The sequence below is a fragment of the Mustelus asterias genome, chromosome 14 (assembly GCF_964213995.1).
Source record: "Mustelus asterias chromosome 14, sMusAst1.hap1.1, whole genome shotgun sequence".
In the NCBI taxonomy this organism is placed as follows: Eukaryota; Metazoa; Chordata; class Chondrichthyes; order Carcharhiniformes; family Triakidae; genus Mustelus; species Mustelus asterias.
This window is the reverse complement of record NC_135814.1, coordinates 54,979,344-54,994,619: the sequence shown is the minus strand read 5'-3', so window position 1 is coordinate 54,994,619 and position 15,276 is coordinate 54,979,344. Positions and strand designations below refer to the sequence as shown.

Genomic DNA, 15,276 nt, shown 5'->3' with positions numbered 1-15,276 from the left:
TTTGAAGGTAGCCTATTGTTCAGCTATTATTTTTCCTGCCAACCTTTGACTCCAATTTATTCGGCTCAGATCTGTTCTTATCCCACTGAAGTTGGCTTTCCCCCAGGTAATTATTCTTACACTGGATTGTTCTGTATCCTTTTCCACAATCAACCTAAACCTTAACTTACGAGGCAATGATCATTGTTCCCAAATGTCTCTTACTAATACTTGATCCAAAGCTCTGCTGTCCATTTGAACTCAGGACAGCATCACTGTCTGCCGACCTACCCTGGCCTCCGATTAAGTAACATCTCAACTGTAAAATTTAGTTCTTACTTTCAATTCTCTCTATTGCCTGCCCCTGCTATTGCTGTAATCTCAAGCCCCCAACCATTTGAAATATCTGTGCTCCTCTAATTCTAGCATCTTGAACATCCCTGATTTTAATTATTCTTGATGTGGAGATGCCGGCGTTGGACTGTGTCTGTGCCCTGTTTGAGAACAGAGACCACTCCATCTGACGAAGGAGCATTGCTCCGAAAGCTTATGGTATTTGCTACCAAATAAACCTGTTGGACTTTAACCTGGTGTTGAGAGACTTCTTACTTTAATTATTCTACCACTGGTGTCCAGGCCTTTAGATGCCTAAGCCCTGGAATGCCCTCCCCAAGCCTCTCTCCCTTGCTTTCATTTTCAAGAACAACATACAAACATGCGTCTTATGGGCGGGAGTAGGCCACTTAGCCCTTCAAAACTGCTCCGCCATTCAATAAGATCATGGCTGATTGGACTGTATCTCAAACCCACATTCCTGCCTATCCCCAATAATCTTTCACCCCTTGCTAATCAGGAATCTATCTAGCTCTGCCTTAAGCATATTCAAAGACTCTGCTTCCACTGCCTTTTGAGGAAGAGAGTTCCAAAGACTCATGGCCATTAGAGAAAATAATCTCATCTCGGTCCTAAATTAATGACCCCTAACTTTTAAACAGTGACCTCCTAGTTCTAGATTCACCCACAAGCGGAAAAATCCTCTCCACATCCTCCCTGTCAAGATCCCTTAGGATCTTTAAGGCTTCAATCAAGTTGCCTCTTCTAAACTCCAACAGATATATGCCTAGCCTGTCCAATCTTTCCTCATTAGACGACCTGCCCATTCTCTGAACTGCTTCCAATGCATTTATATTTTTCGTTAAGGAGACTAGAACTGTACATAGGACTCCAGATGTGGTCTCACCAATGCCTTGTACAACTGAAGCATAACCTCCCTACATTTGTAATCAATTCTCCTCTCAATAAACAATAATATTCTATTAGCTTTCCGAATAGCTTGCTGTATCTGTCCTTTGTGATTCATGCACTAGGACACTCAGATCCTTCTGAATCACAGAGGTCTGTAATGGCTCAGCATTTAGATTATATTATTAAAACATACCACTTTGACCAACATCCTGGTCATCTGCCCTAATTTCTTCTTATGTAGTTTACTAAATTATTTCTGTTTTCTACTGCTCCTGTGAATAAGCTTGGCAAGTTTTACTACTGTAAAGAAGTGTTATTTGTATACATAGTGCTAGTTTGCACGCCAATGAGTATTTTTTGCAGAGCTTACAAAAACAAAATACCACAGATGCTGGAGATCTGAAATTGTTCAAAATGAGGATTGGGAGCACAAGGCACAGACTTGGCTCTGGCTACACTCTCCAGAGGTGCCATCATACCCACCGATATTCAAAACTGAATAGGGTTGAAGAGTGAGATGCGTCCAGGTGTCTCCTGCATGACCAACTTTATCCTTCTCAATTGCCTGACAGTCAGCCACTCCCTTGCTGCCTGCATACCCTTAAGGTATGGGGTGACCACATCTATAAACATGTGCTGCACAAAGTTCTCAACCTTGTGGATACTCCAGTAATGTCAGCTATTACTCAATCTCAGAAAGCCAGAGCTCAAACCGCTGCAGCTAATCATGCTTCCTGCACATATGGTTATCCACAACAGGAGAAACATTCTTGAGTTCCCACATGAAACAGGATGTGCACTTCACTGGCCCAGGCTGCTGTACCATGCCTCTAATTATTAGACTATTGAATTTACCACATAAGTAAATAAAGAATCACCAAAAACTCAACAATGATCTGCTTCTCCTATGTGGAGGTCATTTTTACACAGGGAGGCCAACTGAAATATTTTTATTTAACTATCCTTATTTAACTATCCTTGTTCCACAGGAGCAGGCTGAGGGTAAGGGAGCTTGTTTGTGCATTATATTTATTTTTCAGTTAAATGTGTGTAAAAAATCGGAGGTTTTTTCCAAAACAGGAAGTAGGCCCAGCAGCAGCCTGGGAAGGTTTTGGAGGGTTTAAAAGTAGGCCACACTTTTGAGCGGGCAGCATCGTTAGCAGGCAGTGGAGTGAGCAGGGGGCAGAGTGAGAGCTGAAGGGCTTTGGCGAGAGTAGGTTTTTCTTTTTCAGAAAGTTTATTCCTGTTTTTCCCCCAGAGTAAAAATAAATGCCAGGCAAGATGTTGGAATGCTCCTCTTGCAGGATGTGGGAGATTAGGGAGACCTCCGGTATCCCTGACGACAGCACCTGCAAAAGATGCATTCAGCTGCAGCTGCTAGCAAAGCGTGTCAGGGAACTGGAGAAGGAGCTTGATGACCTCCATCTAATTCGGGAGAATGAGAAGTATATAGACAGTAGCTTTAGGGAGATAGTTACACCTAAGCAGCAGAGCACAGGAAATTGGGTTACTGTAAGGAGAGGAAATGGCAATGTGAAAGAACAGGCAGAGCAGGGTTCCCCTGTGGCCATACCCCTCCACAACAGGTATACTGAATTGGATACTGTTGTGGGAGATGCTTTACCTGGGACAAGCTGCGACAGCCGGAACTCTGATACTGAGTCTGGTTCTACAGCGCAAAAGGGTGGGATGAAGAAGAGGAGAGCAGTAGTGATAGGGGACTCAATTGTTCAGAGGTACGGACAGGAGGTTCTGTGGTCGGGACAGAGACTCCCGCATGGTTTGTTGCCTCCCAGCTGCCAAGGTCAGCGATGTCTCTGATCACGTGCACAGCGTTCTAAAGTGGGAAGGTGATCAGCCAGATGTCGTGGTACACATCGGTACAAATGACGTGGGAAGGAAGAGTGAGGAGGTCCTAAAGAGTGAGTACAAAGAGTTTGGAAGGAAGTTAAAAAGCAGGACCCCGAGGGTAGTAATCTCAGGATTGCTACCTGAGCCACATGCCAGTGAGGGCAGGAGTAGGATGCTTGGGTGGATGAACACGTGGCTGAGGAACTGGTGCAGGGGGCAGGGTTTCCAATTCTTGGATCATTGGGACCTCTTCTGGGGCAGGTGGGACCTGTACAAGAGAGACGGGTTACACCTAAACTATAAGGGGACCAATATGCTTGCAGGGAAATTTGCTAGTGTTATTGGGGAGCGTTTAAACTAGATTTGCAGGGGGATGGGAACCAGAGTGCCAGAGCAGATAGTGGAGCAGGGGTAAAAAGACAGGTTAGTTCAAGCAAAATCACAAATGGAAGGGTAGAGTGTGGTGGAAATAATCTTTTGAGGTGTGTCTATTTCAATGCCAGGAGTATTGTGGGGAAGGCAGATGAGCTGAAGGCATGGATAGACACATGGAAATATGACATTATAGCCATGAGTGAAACTTGGCTACAGGAGGGGCAGGACTGGCAGCTCAATGTTCCAGGGTTCCAATGTTTCAGGCGGGATAGAGGCAGAGGGATAAAAGGTGGGGGGGTGGCATTGTTGGTCAGGGAAAATGTTACAGCGGTACTCAGGCAGGATAGATTAGGGAGCTTGTCTACAGAGGCCCTATGGGTGGAGCTGAGAAACAGGAAAGGTATGACCACGTTAATGGGGTTGTATTATAGACCACCCAATAGTCAGCGAGAATTGGAGGAGCAAATCAGCGGAGAGATAGCTGACAACTGCAAGGAACACAAAGTTGTGATAGTAGGGGATTTTAATTTTCCACATATAGATTGGGACTCGCATACTGTTAAAGGTTTAGACGGGGTGGAGTTTGTAAAATGTGTTCAGGAGAATTTTCTACATCAGTATATAGAGGTGCCAACTAGAGAGGATGCAATATTGGATCTCCTATTGGGAAATGAGTTAGGGCAGGTGATGGGTGTGAGTGTGAGGGAACACTTTGGATTCAGTGATCATAATGCCATTAGTTTCAACCTGATCATGGATAAGGATAGATCTGGTCCTCGGGTTGAAGTTCTGAACTGGAAAAAGGCCAAATTTGATTAAATGAGAAGGGATCTGGGAAGTGTGGATTGGCACAGGCTGTAAATGGAAAGTGGGAGGCCTTCAAAGGAGAAATTTTGAGAGTGCAGAGTTTGTACGTTCCTGTCAGGATTAAAGGCAAAGTAAATAGGAATAAGGAACCTTGGTTCTCGAGGGAGATTGTAACACTGATTAAGAGGAAGAGAGAGTTGTATGAAACGTGCAGGCAGCAAGGAACAGATCAGATGCTCGAGGAGTGTAAAAAGTGCAAGAAGCTACTTAAGAGGGAAATCAGGAGGACTAAAAGAAGACATGAGGTTGCTTTGGCAGACAGAGTGAAGGAAAATCCAAAGAGCTTCTATAGGTATGTTAGGAGCAAAAGGATAGTGAGGGATAAAATTGGTCCTCTTGAAGACCAGAGTGGTAGACTGTGTATGGAACCAAAAGAGATGGGGGAGATACTAAATGGTTTTTTTGCATCCGTATTTACTGAGGAAACGGGCATGGAGTCTACGGAAATAGGGCAAACAGGTAGGGAGGTCATGGAACCTTTACAGATTAAAGGGGAGGAGGTGCTCGCTGTCTTGAGGCAAATCAGAGTGGATAAATCCCCAGGACCGGACAGGGTATTCCCACGGACCTTGAGGGAAGCTAGTGTTGAACTTGCAGGGGCCCTGGCAGACATATTTAAAATATCAGTATTCACGGGGGAGGTGCCGGATGACTGGAGGGTGGCTCATGTTGTTCCGTTGTTTAAAAAAGGTTCCAAAAGAAATCCGGGAAATTACAGGCCAGTAAGTTTGACGTCAGTGGTGGGCAAGTTATTGGAAGGTGTGATAAGGGATAGGATCTACAAATATTTGGATAGACAGGGACTTATTAGGGAGAGTCAACATGGCTTTGTGCGTGGTAGGTCATGTTTGACCAATCTATTAGAGTTTTTCGAGGAGGTTACCAGGAAAGTGGATGAAGGGAAGGCAGTGGATGTTGTCTACCTGGATTTCAGCAAGGCCTTTGACAAGGTCCCTCATGGGAGGTTAGTTAGGAAGGTTCAATCGCTAGGTAGACATGGGGAGGTAGTAAATTGGATTAGACACTGGCTCAATGTTTACCTCAATGGAAGAAGCCAGAGAGTGGTTGTGGAGGATTGCTTCTCTGAGTGGAGGCCTGTGACTAGTGGTGTGCCGCAGGGATCGGTGTTGGGTCCATTGTTGTTTGTCATCTATATCAGGGGGATGGGATTTGGACCAACTAGAAAAATGGGCTGAAAAATGGCAAATGGAATTTAACGCAGACAAGTGTGAGATATTGCACATTGGAAGGACAAATCAAAGTAGAACGTACAGGGTAAATGGTAGGACTCTGAAGAGTGCAGTTGAACAGAGGGATCTGGGAATACAGGTACAGAATTCCCTAAAAGTGACGTCACAGGTGGATAGGGTCGTAAAGAGTGCCTTTGGTACATTGGCCTTTATAAATCGGAGTATCGAGTATAAAAGTTGGAGTGTTATGGTAAGGTTATATAAGGCATTGGTGAGGCCGAATTTAGAGTATTGTGTACAGTTTTGGTCACCTAGTTACAGGAAGGATGTAAATAAGGTTGAAAGAGTGCAGAGAAGGTTCACAAGGATGTTGCCGGGACTTGAGAAGCTGAGTTACAGAGAGAGATTGAATAGGTTGGGACTTTATTCCCTGGAGCGTAGAAGATTGAGGGGAGATTTGATAGAGGTGTATAAGATTTTGATGGGTATAGATAGAGTGAATGCACGCAGGCTTTTTCCGCTGAGGCTAGGGGAGAAAAAAACCAGAGGGCAAGGGTTAAGGGTGAAAGGAGAAAAGTTTAAAGGGAATATTAGGGGGGGCTTCTTCACGCAGAGAGTGATGGGAGTGTGGAATGAGCTGCCGGATAAAGTGGTAAATGCGGGGTCACTTTTAACATTTAAGAAAAACTTGGACGGGTTCATGGATGAGAGGGGTGTGGAGGGATATGGTCCAAGTGCAGGTCAGTGGGACTAGGCAAAAAATGGTTCGGCACAGACAAGAAGGGCCAAAAGGCCTGTTTCTGAGCTGTAATTTTCTATGGTTCTATTATTTAAACCCCTTGGATTATAATCTACTGAAAATTCAGACTTTAGTTTTACTACCCCTTCGTACTCAATTTTAACTTCATTCCCTACATCTGATTAACCACGCACTGATTTTAGTTGTGAGATAAATTATCAAATGAGCTTTAGTGTTTAGTTTTCATATTAATGAATCAATCAAATCTTACTATATTGTTGATTAATTTAGATTGCGTTAGAAGTTCACCAGTTTACTCATCCCGGCTGCTCTCTGTTGACCGTGATGTAATTCTGATATCATTCTCTTCCAGTGTTTGATTTGGCTCCCATGTCTTTTTATTCAGCCTCCAATCTCTCAGCATTTGAATATCTGTTCCTGTTACTTTATTTCTAGCTTCCGAGCTCTTACCGTGCTTTTGAATCTCTATTCCAGCCCTGATTTCTTGACTACTCTTTGAATCTCTGTTCTACTCCCTTATATCTAGCCTCCAACCACCGCACCCCCACCCCCAGCGTTCTTTGAACCTCTGTATTGCTTCCTGCTTCTTTATATTCAGTCTTCCCTCCGATCTTTTTTTGTTTAGAATTAGAATTTAAGGCCAATTGCTTTTATGTATATCCTCATGCCATTTAAAAGATCAGAAGAAACAGGAGTGAACTGACTTTAGGTATATGTACAGTGATAGTTTTTAAGAATGACATTTCAATCAGTGCAGTTGTATTGAATGCATAGTCTAGACCTCTCCGCGCAGCTAAATGAAAGAATTTCTCTGCAGATCAGAAAGATTGAGAGTTAATAGTTTGACTATGAGAAACTGATGATGGATAACTGGCAGAAAGTTGGGTGGGCAATCATTCTACACAGTTGCTATAGCAGGTTTTCCTCTCTAACCCTTGCTACTTGAAATTTGCCGAGGTCTGCAACAGCAACAATGTACCATCAGTGACATGGAACTGCACAAACAAGATACCCGGTAAATTGAATCTGTGAATTGTCACAGATTGTTCAACATCTCCTCAAAAGACAATTGTTGCTCTTTTGCTGTGTCAATATAAAAGTTGGCTACAGTGATATCTACAGCTGTCGTAGTAGAGATCTCTCTATTGCGTCTGATAGAAATACAAATGTAGATGTAACAAATTTAAAAACGTCATGTGGAGGACTCACTGGCTTAGAAAATGCACTACCCGATATGCTGATTATCCCAAGCCCAGCTGGCAAGTCCTCCTTTGAGCTCTACCTCCCAGCTTGCCTTCCACACTCCAGCCTCAGCCCTCAGTTTCTCTCACTCGAGTGAAACAGCAACTATTGCACAAGATTCCCCTTTCCTGTTCAGTCTATTCTTGACTCAAAGTCCCAGTTTCCAACCAAACATCGAATGGCCTGTTACTGCATGCCCTGCGCATTAAAAAAAGTAAAATATTAAAAAGGAGTCAATCAGTAAAGCGGGAGTGAGAGTAAAACAGAAACTTGACAACAAAAGTGGCTGGAAGACTGGCAAAAATTCAGATATATGACAACAGTAACAAATTGAGAGAGAGGGAGATTATAAATGTCTGCATGCAAGTTAAATTACTGAGAAACGTGATGTTGCTAGGAATCTGCCTGTAAATTCAATACTGTGCGAGATATAGAGCTAAAGGAAGACTCAAATGTATGTGCAACCTGCCAGATCAACTATCAAAGCAAAATACTTAGCCAAGTGCACTACAGCCAAGTTATTGCATGTCCTGTCTCTCACTCAAGATAGCACATTCTGCAAAGAGTGGAATTGTGAGCATTTATGGGTTTGGTGGAAGAAGAAACATGGCTTTTACATAGACTGAAGTTAAACAGAAAAATAGAATGATTCTGTCTTTCACCAATGAGTAGAAATAAACATTTGATTTGCACGTCACTGTAACCATTAATTGTTTGAATTCAATTTTGGCAGCCAATCAAACCTGGAGTATCGTGTGTGCACAACTAAAACAGCTTATACATGGCTTATGAGTTGTTATTTGCAAAACATTCATCAGCCTCTATCAGTATTGAATTTTCAGGCAGATTCCTAGCAACATAGCATTTCTCAGTAATTTAATTTTGATACTGCAGGAAATAAGAGTAAGTTAAGCTAACAAATTATATTTCCTAGTGGACAGAAGGATTTATTTCAAATATGGTTACAGACGTTCTTTTGAGGAAGGGGCTTTTGAGCTGACAACAGCTCATCCTGCACACGTGTCCTGCTCAGCACTTTTAGCAGGGTTTTAGCAACAAGTCACTATATGGAGTGGAAATCCCTCTAGTGAAGATTTTAGCACATAATCTGCTGGTAACTCTGCTGCTGCCAGTATTAGCCTCTGTTAAAAATTCTTAACTGGCAGATCACTATGTTATTATATCTGGACCACTCTGCAGAGTTCAACAAAAAAATATATAAATGAGTTGTTCAGGGGGCGACTTTATAAAGATTCACATGTTGGGACTGCATGGCAGGAATTTAGATGCCATCAGTGCACCCCCATTATACTCCTAATAGCCAGCTGGTGAAGGACAAAACCAGAGTCAGTTTTTACATGGAATAGATTTATTCACAGTGAAATATTATAGGTATATATCTCCTGACTCCACACCGCCCTGAGTCAGTAAAAGTGCCTTTTTATAAATGCTCAAGTAACTCTGCAATCAACACCCTCCACCTGTATATTCTTAACTTTAATTGATACAATTATACACCCCACAGGCCTCAGTGTCTTTATCAGTCATAAACACTGCCTTTATATGTAAATTCATCATCTGTACGGGACAACAGAGAAGTACAACTTCCTGTATACATGCATTAATCAGCTGTTTGGGAGGAGATCCTATTCTTGGTTCTGCTTTTTAATCTTCCTGACTCTTTTCAATCTTTATCTGACAAAATATTTGGAGAGAGACTACATGCAAAGAAAATATGTGTCACATGGATCTGGTATGCAGTGGCAACAGCTGAGAGATTGCTGGCAAAGGCGGATGGAGTTATCAGCTTCACTTGGAATAACAAATTAATTACCAATAGTGATCAGAAAAAGAGAACAAAACATCAACACTGCATAACCAACAGTTACATTTCAGCAAAGTGTTTACGCAAGTGATGGGCAACCTAGGCCAGTGAATAGACCACGAGTGACCCTCCATCATCTCTGTGGGCCGTAAGATTGAAGTCGGTCATGTTCGCTCACCCACATGCTGATTATTTAATGAGTTATAGAAAATACTTAAGCATTCATATCTTAATAGAACTGTCATCAACTTCAAATAGTAAAAACAAGATTGGACACACAGAGGAAGTGCGCTACTCACGCAGTCAATGCTGTGTGAAATCTGCATGCACCTCACTTCATGTGCCTTTGCTTTGCGTGTGTGTCATTTTAGTCAGACCGGTAGGAAAAAAACTACATGGACAGAAATGAGCAGAATGCGGCCACCCTGCATGTGGGCAAAGGTCAACAAAATGTCTCATGGCACAAGAAACAGAAAATGCTGGAAAATCTCAGCAGGTCTGACAGCATTTGTGGAGAAAGAATAGAGCTAACGTTTTGGATCTGGATGACCCGATGTCAAAGCTATCTTGTGGGGTGCATTCAGCATTCAGGTGGGCAGCATGTGACGCCCTGACTGCAGGTTTGCCCACCATTGTTTATACTGTCTTACTCCAGCCACAGGTCCCTTTCAGGAGCCAGTTCTGCTGTTCTTAAAGTTAGAAAAAATGCAGTCAACATTCAAATCATAATCCAGAGATTCTCAGCAAGTTACAAGTGATTTACTGGGTGGGATTTTCCTGCTGCAGTCAATAATAATATCTTCAAAATAATTCATTGGCTCGAAAGCTATCTGGGACATCCTGTATAAATGCAAATTCTTATCTATTTACTTGTTTCCTGCCTTCTCCTAATTTTCACCATTACCATATCCCTCGATGTTGGAAACGTTTTGAAATATTGTGACATGGACCGTCCGCTAATTGTTTTTAGGGAGATCTTTTAAATGAAAAGTTAATTTTAAATGATACCAAGTTAGGAGACATAGCAAGGTGTGTCGAAGAAATCACAAGGTTACACAGACAATGTGAATAGGTAAATCTATGGCAAATGGATTTCAATGTAAGGTCTCAGTAAGACAAATATGAGTTTTTTCTCCATGGTGGACGACTGGAAATTGTGGAGAAATTTTAGGTGCATACAAATCAGTAAACATTAGCCCACAGGTACTAAAAGTAATCAAAAGGATTAATTGAATGTTGGCCTTTATTTCAAAGAGTTTGAGATTCAAAAGTGAGGATGTTATGCTCCAACTCTTCAGATTCCATTTGGAGCACTGTGTTCAATTCTGATTCTAAAGCTCAGGAAAAATACATTCAGCAGAATGTTCCTGCAGCTTAAAGCAGTAAATTACAAAGAAAAACAACACTACTGATGGAGTTGGCTGAGGGCTGAAGGACATATTTGCCAGACTTAGCATACGGCAGGTGATAAGAGAACCAGCAAGGAAAAATAATTGACTTCATCCTCATCAATCTACTTGCTACAAACGCATCTATTCAAGAGAGTATTGCTAAGAGCACCCAACCAACCTGTGGTGCAGCATGGACATACCTAAAAATGAAGTGCCCAACTTGGCGAAGCTACAGCAATGGACTGCAAGCACGCTAAACAGCAGAAACAACATTCGATACAGCTAAATGACCCCACAACCAACAGATCAGGTCAAAGCTCTGCAGCCCTGCTACAACCAGTCGTGAATGTTGGTGGATAATTAAACAACTTGGAAGTTACACAAACATCCCCATCCTTAGTGATGTCAAGCCCAGCAAAAGACAAGGCTGAGAGTTTGCAGCCATCTTCAACCAGAGGTGACGAGTCGACAACCCATCTTGGCCTCCTCCTGAGGACTCCAAAATCACAGATACAATTCACTCCACGTGATTTCCATTGAGTGAAATTAATACAGCAAAGATTAGGAGCACCAACAACATCCTAGATGTGTTCCAGGACTAGCCACAGCCCTACACAACCTAGCCCAGTACAGCTACACCACTGGCATCTTGTTGACAATGTGGAAAATTGCCCAGGTATGTCACGCCTACAAAAGGCAGGACCAATCCAATCACTGCCCCAGTCATCAGCAAAGTACTGGGCAGTGTTGTCAATGGCACTTTGAAGCAACTCATCCTCAATGATGCTCATTTTAGGTTTTGCCAGGACCACTCGGCTCCAGGCCTTAACGCAGCCTTGTTTCAAATACGAACAAAAGAGCTGAATTTCAAATGTGAGGTGAGATTTATTGTCCTTCACATCAAGGAAGCATTTAACTGACATTAAGAAGCCCTAATAAAACTGAAGTAGATGGGAGTCAGGGGGAAAACACTCGAATGGTGGGATTTGTACATAGCACAAACCTGCTGCAGGTCAACCCTCAACCCAGCCAAACAAGGTCACTGTAGGATTTCCTCAGGGTACTGCTCCAAGCCAAAGCAGCTTTAGTTGCTTCCTTAATGACCTTCTCTCCATCATAAACTCAGATATGGAGATGTTTGCTGATAAATGATAATATTTTGTTCCATGGCCAACGCACCACCAACATCACAAGGTTACCATTCACTACAGAATGAACTGGACCAGCCAAATAAATAATGTGGCGACAAGAACAGATAAGGGGCTGTGAATTCTGCAGCAAGTAACTCACCTGACTCCCCAAAGCCTGTGCACCATCGACAAGGCAGCAATCAGGAGTCTGACGGAATACTCTCCAGTTGCCTGGATGAGTGCAGCTCCAACAACTTTCAAGAATCTCAACATCATTCATGACAAAGCAGCTGATTTCATTGCCACCCCATCCACCACTTTAAATGTACACTTCCTCCACAACCAGCTCATCGTGGCAGCATGTGTATCACATACAATATGCATAGCAGCACCTTCCAGACCCCTGATCTCCACTGCCTAGAAGAACAAGGAGAATGCCATCGTCTGCAAGTTCCCCTCCAAGCCCCACACACAAACCTGACTTGGAACTATATCGCCGTTCCTTCACTGTCACTGGGTCAAGATCCTGTAATGACCTCTTTAACAGCACTGTGGGCGTACCTGCACCACACAGACTGCAGTGTTTCAAGAGATGGCTCACCGTACCTTCTGAAGGACAATTAGGGATGGGCAATAAATGCTGGCCCAGCCAGTAACTTCTACATCATAAAGGTAAAGAAACTTGGTGCGTTTTCCCTCATGTTTAGAAGATTGCTGGGTGAACTCACTGAAGTCTTTAAAATAAGAACAGGATTTGTTAGGACAGAGAAAAAAGCTATTTATTGCACAGGGTCAACCCAGAACAAGAGGTCCTAATCTTCAAATTAGAGCCAAGATTTCAGGAGTGAAATCAGAAAAAAATTCACATCAAGGGTAGTGGAAAAGTGAAACTCTCTCCCATAAAAGATTGGGTCACTTTAAAGTTTTAAGACCAGAAATGTTAAATTTTTATTCCAGTTCAAGGGATGTGGAGCAAAGATGAAGTTTTGATCAACTATGAATTAACTGAATGGTGGAACAGACTCATGGTTGAATGACCTACTCCTGTTCTTGTGCGCATAAAACAAAGTTCATATTTGTTACAGTTCATATTAACATCCCAATTACTGGACTCTTCTTTATTTGGACATTTGCATTTGGAGAGAATTTCAATCCCAACCTGCAGAGCCGACAAATTAACTCTTACCTTGCTCTCAAACTCTGCACTGGAATCAGCAGAAAACAACTTTAAACCCTTTTCTTTAAATCTAGTTAATTTAGGTTGTTTAATAAGATGGACTATGAAAAATTGCAAAGCCTTTTCATGTCCCACCAGTGCATAATTCTATCAATTGCCAGCAAAGCAGGTCATTTGGAAATTCTAAAACGCATCCCAGAGCTGTTCTGATTACTTATCCAAAACAACCCACTTGCAATTCCTTATGAAAAACATGCCATAAAATAAGGACAGTAAGCTTTTAACTCATAATGCCCAGTATTTTAATAAAAAGCTACTTTGAATAAAATCCAACACCTCCAACTTTCTCTCATAAGCCTATTTGTAGATATGGATAACGTAACAGTGTACAATCATGCTTCTACTTGCATGCTCAAAACGTTAGAATGTTCTAAACATACTGCCCCTGTTGCAAACTGTTCTGGGTTGTGAGCAAGAAACCTTGTGTGTTAAATAAGGAAAAGGAGCTGGAGTAAGCCATTTGGCCATCGACCTGCTCCACCATTAACTCCACTTTCTTCACCAGCCCCCATAACACCCAACTTCATTGCAAATTAAAGATCTGTCTCCCTTAGCCTTGAATATAATCAAATGACCCAGCCACCACTGCTCAAAAATTCCAAAGACTAACTGTCCTCTGGAGAGAAAAATTCCTTCTCGTCTCCATCTTAAATATCCCCTCCCTTGGTTGCATATTCTCCCAGAAGGGAAAACATCCCCTCAACATCTAGCCCTGTCAAGCTTAAAGTATTTGGTGATTCAGAGTGCAAATGCAAGCATATGCACTTGGAAATACATTTAAAAAGCCTCAAAGCAAGTTTATAAAGTATGCATGGGGCTCTCCAAGGGATCATGGGAATACTTTGCAAAGCCAGAATGTCATCCATCATGCAATGTTAACAGTGAGAGATTGCCTCCCACAGTTAAGCAAATCTAATACTGACAAGCATAAATGCATGCATACATGGAGAAAATGTGAATGTGTGGAAAAATAGTACATATCATGCAGACAGAATAGTGGAGTTAAGGCCTCAATCAGATCAGCCATGATCTTATCGAATGGTAGAGCAGGCTCAAGAAACCTCCTGCTCCTATTTATGATAACTTAATTTTAGAAACAAGTTCTAATGAGATTGTATGGTAAAGTACAAAAATTGAGACGTTTGGTGCTAATAGTGCTGACTATCATTTATTGGAAGCAAGGTGTGTGTTAAATTTGTACAAAAGGAATATCACGTAGCATATATTTAGGCTATGTGCACAATCACAAATGCATGCAAAATTAGAATTTGCCATTTTGTATTCTTTTCAAATAAGGAAGTTGGCAAGCAAATAAATAAGCAAGAATTTCTGGTATGTGACATGCAAGAAGACCGAGAATGGCACTGCACCAAAGCACTGATCATTTGAAGTTCAATTGTGTGCAATGTTATAAAAACGCTTACCAGTTACTATGCCATAGTTGGGTGACTCTAGGACAGCTCCATAGAACTGAATGATGTTTCTGTGGCTGAGAACACTCAGAATTTCAGCCTGAATTCAAAATCAGAAAATACGTTATTTAAACAAAAATCAAGCGTGGTGAACTAATACAAACAGCTGAAATACAACAAGTGGATAATATAATTTCACTGCCGTAGATTTGGCACTCCAAAGTTCATTTTTAAAAAATGATTAAATATTAGAGTTAAATGCTACAGAGCTGTTTCAAACACCCACACTAATGGAATTGAAAAAATAGCGTTGTTAAGAACATAAATGCATATGAAATAGGAGATAGCCATTTGGCCCCACAAGCCTGCTCAGTCAGTCAACCAATCAGATCAGGGCTGATCTTCCACCTCAAATCCATCTTCTGTCATGAAATCCATTGATTTGTCTCTCCCTGGGTGCCAAATTAGAAGTTTGTGGAGAATGTAATACGTAAAGTCTCGAATCCTCCAAAACTTTTTTCCTTGGTTGCAGCCTAGCAACAAGGGTGGGATCCTCTTGGAGTGCTTTGATAGGTTACCTGATCACTTCAAGTGTCAGTGCATAACTCTTCTTTAGGCAGTGAGTTTGAGGCATGTCTGCTATCTAACAAGTGTCACAAAGAGAAGGGGAACAGACACAGGTCCCAAGTAAATAAAGGTTGTGGGGAACAAACTTTAAGAGGGCCAATGGAGCAAAGGTACTCCTTTGGAGCTGTGGTGTTCTGCTTGGCAT

General features: G+C 42.0%; 1 protein-coding gene across 2 annotated transcripts in view; it reads right to left on the bottom strand.

Annotated features, from left to right (window-relative positions):
• Positions 1-15,276, bottom strand: part of LOC144503682 (mitogen-activated protein kinase kinase kinase 20-like) — a 74,835-nt gene that overhangs the window by 53,954 nt on the left and 5,605 nt on the right. For both annotated transcript variants that reach the window (XM_078228403.1, XM_078228404.1), the window contains exon 3: positions 14,517-14,604. In XM_078228403.1, the coding sequence (XP_078084529.1) occupies positions 14,517-14,604 (88 nt within the window). The remainder of the gene's footprint in view (positions 1-14,516; positions 14,605-15,276) is intronic.